The sequence below is a fragment of the Canis lupus genome, chromosome 7 (genome assembly GCF_048164855.1).
Source record: "Canis lupus baileyi chromosome 7, mCanLup2.hap1, whole genome shotgun sequence".
Taxonomy (NCBI): Eukaryota; Metazoa; Chordata; class Mammalia; order Carnivora; family Canidae; genus Canis; species Canis lupus.
In genome coordinates, this window is record NC_132844.1 from 7,188,376 (window position 1) to 7,196,568 (window position 8,193).

At 47.2% G+C, this 8,193-nt stretch overlaps 1 protein-coding gene across 5 annotated transcripts in view; it reads right to left on the reverse strand.

Annotated features, from left to right (window-relative positions):
- Positions 1–6,509, reverse strand: part of AFG1L (AFG1 like ATPase) — a 202,865-nt gene extending 196,356 nt beyond the window's left edge. For 2 of the 5 annotated variants that reach the window (XR_012033744.1, XM_072831861.1), the window contains exon 1: positions 6,163–6,503. Coding sequence is in view for 3 of the 5 variants with exons in the window: in XM_072831861.1 (XP_072687962.1) it covers positions 6,163–6,298 (136 nt within the window). In the remaining 2 variants the exon portion in view is untranslated. Of the gene's footprint in view, positions 1–6,162 lie in introns of all 5 variants that reach the window. The other 3 variants (XR_012033745.1, XM_072831862.1, XM_072831863.1) reach the window with 3 other exon arrangements.
- Positions 6,510–8,193: the final 1,684 nt, after the last annotated feature.

Consider the following 8,193-nt stretch of genomic DNA (forward strand, 5'->3'; position numbering starts at 1 on the left):
AACTACTCTAAGAATTATATACTCAGGCTTTAAAAGTTGTTGAAAACTGCTACCAGGTCAAGAACATGAATAGATAATGCACTGAAAAGTAATTCCTATGGGGATCCCTGGGTGGCTCAGTGGTTTAGTGCCTGCCTTTGGCCCAGGACGTGATCCTGGAGACCTGGGATCGAGTCCCACATCGGGCTCCTGCTTCTCCCTCTGCCTGTGTCTCTGCCTCTGTGTGTGTGTGTGTGTGTGTGTGTGTGTGTGCGCGTGTGTCTCATGAATAAATAAAATCTTTAAAAAAATAAATTTTAAAAAATTAATTAATTAAAAAAAAAAGTAATTCCTAGAATGGGCTCAATGAAGAGAAGAAATAAGGCAGTACAAGCAAGACAATGAACAAAAGCTATGAAAAAGAATCTGAAGGTTAAAGTATCAGGAACTCCAGTAGAGTAGATGCAGAAATGGGACCTCAATCAAGGCCCTTAGGTAAAGAAGACATAACACAGCAGGAAGAACAGAGAGAAAGGGGTTTTTAAGAGAGAAATTAGAATAAACCTTAGTTACAGGCCAGAGAAAATTATGAGTGACCTAGAAGAACAAGTATTAAACATATTCAAGTAGAGGCTAGATCACTTGTCAGAGAATTTATGGAACACATTACTATACCAGGCCCAAGGCTGAACTACCAGTTTCTAGACACTTAACACCTATTATTTCTGTGATACTTTTAGTAAAAAGACAAATCAAAAGAATAGTTATACCCCCATTTAAATTCTATTTTTTTAAAGAAAATGAAGCTCTTGACGTGTACAGCAGTGCTAATCTACAGATCAATCACCCACTTCTGGACCTCTTATATTCCTTCCTATCAGTCTATTCTTAGACCCACCCTTGGTTATCTGCCCCTCCCTCCACCCTAGAACTACACCTAGGGTACCAGCTATGTATATGTGATAAGCTGTGCTATGCTTTTTAAAAACGAATTGGATAAAACCATTATCAGAAAGTTATCAGTGTCAAGAGTAGGCATGAACATTCTTTTCTAATAAATGGATGTTAATGAAATCCAAGAAACATGAGGTTTCACATAAGGATATTCATCTAATCGGGTACTAAAGTCCAAAGCCCATTTCTTAATCACTAATATATACCGCCAATAAATTATACCGATTCCTTTGGTTGAGGTACATTAGTTCTCATATAAATGCCCAATCAAGATCTCCTGTATACACTTAGTAAAGAAGAGATTGTGGAGCCAAGGATAAACATGAGTCATCATTTAATAATGAGATACAAAAAGACACTAGAGAGGAAATCACAAGATGTGGCTTCTTGGGAGGCCTGGGTGGCTCAGCGGCTGAACATCTGCCTTTAACTCAGGGCATGATCCCAGGGTGCTGGGATTGAGTCCCGCATCTGGCTCCCTGCATGGAGCCTGCTTCTCCCTCTGCCTGTGTCTCTGACTCTCTCTGTGTGTCTTTCATGAATAAATAAATAAAATCTTTAAAAAAACAAACAAGATGTGGCTTCTCACAGTACCTGCCTCTATGAAACAATTTCTAAGGCTAGCTTAAACAAAACAGAATTTTCAGATACACTAATTTTCAATTTTAGAAAATCTAGAAACATTCTCCTCTTTGGTTTCTCTTCTACTTTTGCTAGGACTCTCTTAATGCTCTCCAACAAGGTCATGTTCTTCTCATAAAATGTCAATTTTCCCAAGGACTCACCCTTAGCCTTTTCTCTTTCTCACTTTACAAATATCCCCAGGCTAGTTCTTCCATCCTCATATTTCCTTTCTTAGTCTTAGACCCTCATATTCCCTATAACTAATTAAACTTATTTACCCAGAACTGTCATAACCACCTCAAATTTAACAAGTTCAAAATGGAATCTCTCCCTAAAATGTCTCTGGCCCTACTTTTTGTGTGTTTGGTTTGTTTACCTTGACAGATGGATGTTAATGCCATCAAATTACCCAAACTAGGAAACCTAAGTTGATCCAACTCTTCTCTTTCCTTGTCTCCCGCAATGTCTGGCAATTCTACCAAAGAATTGTCTCTGAATCCCCTTCCTTGCTTCCCACCTCCCCACAGCAGTAATTCAGGCTATGAACGGCTCTCTCCAGAACTACAACTTCCTTCTAAATAACCACCAAGCTTCCAGTATTCTCCAGCCAGGATTTCCAATCTGTCTTTCAGGCAGCAATGATAATCATGCTAACACCGATACAACTTTTCTATTTATGAAACCTCCACCAGCGTCCTACTGAGCCTAGATGTCTTCGCACACTATACAGGACTTTTAACCAGATCCAGGCCACCTTCCCAGCTTCATCTCTATCTGCTCTCCCTGAGGGCCAGTAAACCAATAAAGGTTTGTACAGCCCACTTCTATGCTTGTGCTACAACATCCTCACCTCTCCAAGCAGAGCTTTCACCTCCATAATCCTACAACACTTCTTCATCCTCACGTGCAGCGCTTTGGGTTGTATTCTCCAGAATTGATCAGTCATAACCTATCAGCTATTGTCTATTGCTGAGGACACCAGAAATGAAGTTGTCCATTCTCCAATCAGAACACAGCTTGTTTTATTCAAAAGCTGCAGCAACAACAACAAAAAAATGAAGTCCAGAGTACCACTGTGAATATCAGTTGGGCTTCACAGACTGAACCAAATGGCTTCCTAGTTTCTAATTATTCCCTAAAAGTCAGAGCTTCACCGACTGAACCAAATGGCTTCCTAGTCAGTCTTTTCTTAAGAAAAGGAGACTAAGAGAATCATTATTTGGAGGCAACAGAATGGGAAGAAGAAATCTAAGAGCCAAACCAAATGGGAGGAAGAAATAAACTGACGTGCCATCACACACCAAGGACTACTCACCAAGAAACATCTGTCCAAACTGAATCCAAGAAAATGTTTCCTTGCCACAAGGGTTAAATTAGGTGCCAAAGGTCAGAGGCAGTTGGGGTGCCTCTACCTCTGCCTCTCTCTGTCTCTCATGAATGAATAAATTTAAAAAAATTTTAAAAATCGTTTTTAAAGATTTTATTTATTCATCCATGGGGGGGGGGGAGGGGGCAAAGACACAGGCAGAGGGAGAAGCAGGCTCCATGTAGAGAGCCCGATGTGGGACTCAGCCCCCCAGCCAAAGACAGATGCTCTACTGCTGAACCACCCAGGCTTCCAGGAGGAGGGAAATTTAAAGGCAAATGAAAAAGGTCTGGAGGAAAAGTTGCAGCAGTACTTATTAGCCTGCAGCTGTAATTAGTCCCATTAACCCTTTGGTTTCTAGTGATTTTGAAATTCTATGCGATAATTCTTAAAGCAATAAAAACTTTTTTTTAAAGGTGTTATTTATCTATTTAGAGAAAGAGAGTACAAGCAGAGGAGAGGGAGAGAAAGAGAGGAGCAGACTCCCCTATGCAGTGCTTGATGCCAGGACTCTGGAATCATGACCTGAGCTAAAGGAAGATGCTTAACCGACTGAGCCACCCAGGTGCCCCAGAAAGCAATAAAATCTTGATTTAATTTTTTAAAAATATGAATACAGGTTAATAACAAAGCCTTTAGGGTCAGATGTAATAAGTACGGCCTTTACTTGAAGCCACAAGTTCTGACACTTAACTAGCCATATAACTGCTGCAACCTTGAATTTATCATCCCCAAAATGAGGATACTAAGAATTAAATGAGATAATGGATGTAGAAAGCACTTAGCATACTGCATGGAACAGAATAAGCATTCGGGAAATCTTATGTTATTATGATGATATTCCTTCAATCTTAAGTTTTCATATGGTAGATGCATAGAATAGAATTCTATTTTAACTATTTAAAATGAGGAAATTCCGTATGTATTGATAAGTAATGATTTCCAAGACATACTAAGTGAAAAAAAAGAAAGGTACAAGAGAGTAGGTATGTTAGTACTTCTTTATTTTTTAACCACAGATGCTTATACACATATGTTTGTTCATACAGAGAATGTCTCTGGAAGAATACATAAGAAACTAGTGTTAGAGGTTGCCTCTGGGGAGGAAAACTAAGTGGCTAAGGGATGGGGTGGAACATTTTTACCATATTCTTTCTTGTATCATTTGCTTTTATAACCTATTTCACAAATTTAAAAAATAAAGTTTGTATTATGATTCAACCCTTATGCTACCAAAATATTCCATTATGTAGTAAGTGATTTATGCTAAGCTTTGCAGAAAAACCTAAGGAGACCTAATCAGAGTTCTAGTATTAATTTCAACTCCATTGATGAGAATTAATAAAGACTGATAGAGTTTCAGCTAGATAAGCCAATGAGTCTCCATTTATTAAGACACCGGGCATCTGGGTGTCAGTGGTTAAGTGTCTGCCTTTGGCTCAGGTCATGATCCTGGGGTCCTGGGATCGAGTTCTGCATCAGGCTCCCCACAAGGAGCCTGCCCATCTCTCTGTGTCTCTCATGAATAAACAAAATCTCAAAAAAAAAAAAAAAAATTAAGACACAGAAGGAGGGGCGCCTGGATGGCTCGGTTGGTTAAGCATCTGCCTTGGGCTCAGGTCACATTGAGGGGGCCTGCTTCTCCCTCTGCCTCTGCCTGCAGCTCTCCCAACTCGTGCTCTGTCTCTCTGTCAAATAAGACCCAGAAGAAGGGGCGCCTGGAGATGAGAAAAAAGAAAACGTGACTATGTGGATGGAAGAGACAATAAGAATAACCTCGTTCGTTCAGAAAATATACCTTGCCCATCTGGCCCCCAACGCTGGGCCTCGTGCTGAGGGAGCGAGCCACCTGGCCCCCTGCTTCGGTGCAGCAGTGCGAGGGGAGCATAGGAGGGCAGCAGCGGAATCAGACTCGGTTGCTCAGGATACATGTTCATTCGCTTACGGACACGTAAGGATTTGAATGAATAACTAACTGGAGCAGGCCCAGTGACAAAAGCCCTCCCACCGAAGCCTCCTCTGGTGACTTGAAAAGAGCTAGAAGAATGGACTCTTCGCTGGGAGATATGTCGACACCCGCGTCCCCAGAATCCCGGGGGCCAGCCCGGCCCACAGAAGTCCGTCCGAGGCGTGGAGCACTAGGAGCACTAGGAGCACGGATGAGGCACAGGGGCCCCAGGCTGCAGGGGTGGGGGGCAGAGGGAGTACGGAGAAGGGAAGGAGGGTGCGGGAGGGAGGGAGGGAGAGGGAGGGAGAAAAAGGGAGGGAGGAGGGAGAGGGAGAAGAGAGGGAAGGGAGGGTGAGGGGAGAGAGGAGGGAGAGGGAGAAGGGAGGGAGGGGGAGGAAAGGGGGAGGGGGGGAGGGAGAAGGGAGGGAGGGGGAGGGAGAAGGGAGGGAGGAGGGGGAGGGAGAAGGGAAGGAGGAGGGGGAGGGAGAAGGGAAGGAGGAGGAAGAGGGAGAAGGGAGGGAGAAGGGAGGGAGGGGGAAGGAGAAGGGAAGGAGGAGGAAGAGGGAGAAGGGAGGGGGGAGGGAGAAGGGAGGGAGGGGGAGGGAGGAAGAAGGGAGAGGGAGGGAGAAGGGAAGGAAGAGGGAGGGAGGGAGAAGGAGGGGGAAGGGAGGGGGAGGGACGGGGAAGGAGGGGAAGGGGGGAGGGGGAAGAGAGGGGAAGGGGAGGAGGAGGGAGACGGAGGGAGGGGAAGGAGGGAAGAAGGGGAAGAGAGGGGAAGGGAGGGGTAGAGGGAGGGAGGAGGGGGGAGGGAGAGGAGGGAGGGGGAGGGAGGGGGAAGGAGGGGAGGAGGGGGGGAAGGGGGAGGGAGAGGAGGGAGGGGGAGGAAGGGAGGAGGAGGGGGACGGGGAGGGGGGAAGGAGGGGGAGGAGGGGGAAGGAAGGGGAGGGAGGGGGAAGGAAGGGGTAGGGTAGGGGAGGAAGGGGAAGGAGGAAGAAGGAAGGGGAAGGGAAGGGGAGGAAAGGGGGAGGAAGTAGGGAGGAGAGGAGGAAGGAGGGGAGGAGGAAGGGGGGGAGGAGGGAGGGGAAGGGGAGCGGGGCTCAGCTTCCTCCAGTGCTGGCCTCGCGGGCGGCCCGACCAGGACGAGGGAGGCTGGAGCGCCCCGGGGGCCCCCCAAGCTCCGAAAGCCGTGAAATCAGGGGGCAACCGGGCCGACAGGCGGGAGGGAGGCTGACCCGGGGCTTCCCCGCTCACAGTGCAGTGGGCCCGGCCTACTCGTGGCACAGTCACTGACCTTTCCGAAAGGAGTTTCCCGGGGCGGCGGCCGGCGGGGCGAGGGCAGCGGCCCGGGCCCCGCAGCCCACACATCTCCCTCTCAGCCGGGTCTGCACTAAGCGCAGGGTAACCGAGGGCGACCAGGAGGCCGCCATCTTGAGCTCTGAGCAAGGGAAGAGGAAAACTTTATTGAAACCCGAGAGAGAAACGGCGGCACAGACGAAGCCGCGCTCACAGAAGGCGACGCCGGAGGGAACGACAGGGAGCCGGCGGAAGAAGGCGACCTCCGCTAGGGAGAGGGCTGCCCGAGACTCCGGGGCCCCGTTCCGTCCTTCCGGGCGCCGCCAGCCGGAACTACAACTCCCGGCATGCAGCGCGGCGGCGCCCGGGGTCGCGGGTCGCGGGACGGGGGACGGCGGGTGGGGGATGGGCTAGGGAGGCGGGGCATCCTGCGCCCCGCGCGGCCCCCGCCCCCTCCGCGGCGCTGGACCCCGAAACGCCTTCACGGGCGAGGGCCGCGGTAGTGAAGTGCAGTCACGGAACCACCCCCGGGCTGCCCGAGAGTTCGAGACCTAAGTAAGAGGTAGGTGACCCCGCGGGCGCTCGGAGTTTAACGACATATTGATGTCACCCGGCCACACGCTCCCCCGACGGTAGCCCTGATTAGTTGGCCTCCAGCCTCCAACTCCTCCTGGTCGGCAGAGCACCTGAAATGTGTTGCTTCCACGTCTACTTTCTGCATTTGAGGAGCGTACATCGTTTTGAACGGGGCACACCCTCAAATGTCTTGAGAGCACGTACAGCTGCGATGGGAAAGGCCGTGGCCCGAGATGCCCAATCGGTGGATGGACCGTGTGTATCCATCCAAAGACGGATTTCTCAGCGGTCGCCCTCATTTCATTAAACAAAACAAAACAAAAAAAAAAGCCTGAGTTACGATGATAAGTGTATGGAGAATACAAACTGCTGTCCATTAAAAAAAAAAAAAAAAAAAGTAATAAAAAAATAAACTGCTGTCCAGAAGAGGCTGGCAATCCCCCACCCCCACCCCAAGTAGGGATGAATATAAAGCAACACAAGATTGCACCAGATGTGGAATCGATGAAAGGGGAGCACCTCAGGAGCTCAGGACGGCTTTCTGGAGGCCTTACCTTGAACAGGAGGTGAGGACCTTCCCAGAATAAGAAATAGGCTGAATTAAGGCAGGCAGGTAAGAAAGTCTGAGTTATACAAAAGCCACAAAGCCACTTTTCGGTGGAGTAAGAATTAAGACAACTACGCTAGAAAACATTCCAGGAGGTTAAGCATTTTTGTCCACAATAGAAAATTCCAAAGAAACAGGAAAAAAAGAGAGCACAGCATAGTATAATAATTTGGAGGCTCTCTATATAACTGTCAAAGTACGAAAAAGTTGTTTTGACTGTATCTTCCGAAATAAGCCCATTTACACTTCCTACGTGCTATCTTTAATTCTGTTGTGGGACATGACTATTCCTCCTTGCTGCAGTGAATGTTTCTTTCGTGTCAGTGTTATTAATTTGGGGTGTGACGCTTTGTGGAAAAAAAAAACCTTTTGAAAAAAATTGAACTATTCTTCCTTCACTTACATATTTATCACACTCAAAACTTTCAGAGTTTTGGGGCAGCTGGGTGGCTCAGTGGTCGAGCATCTACCCTTGGCTCAAGTTGTGATCCTGGGGTCCTGGGATCAAATCCCACCTCAGACTCCCTGTAGGGAGTCTGCTTCTTCCTCTGCCTGTGACTTTGCCTCCTCTCTGTGTCTCTCATGAATAAATAAATAAAATCTTTAATAAAAGAAAAAAATATTTTCAGAGATTATGTGTCATTTTGTTTGCTCTGGGAAAACAGTTGCTTGCCTTGGTCAAAGAAATTGTTATTAGAGATTCCAACAGCTTAACAATTGAAACAGCACTCGTAGACACAGTTTAATGCCAAATTTGTGGGAAGATCTACAAGAAATTTGTGCAAGTAAAAACAGAAACATGGCAAGTGAACTTTATCGTGTGGCCAGTATAAGGTAACTTAGATT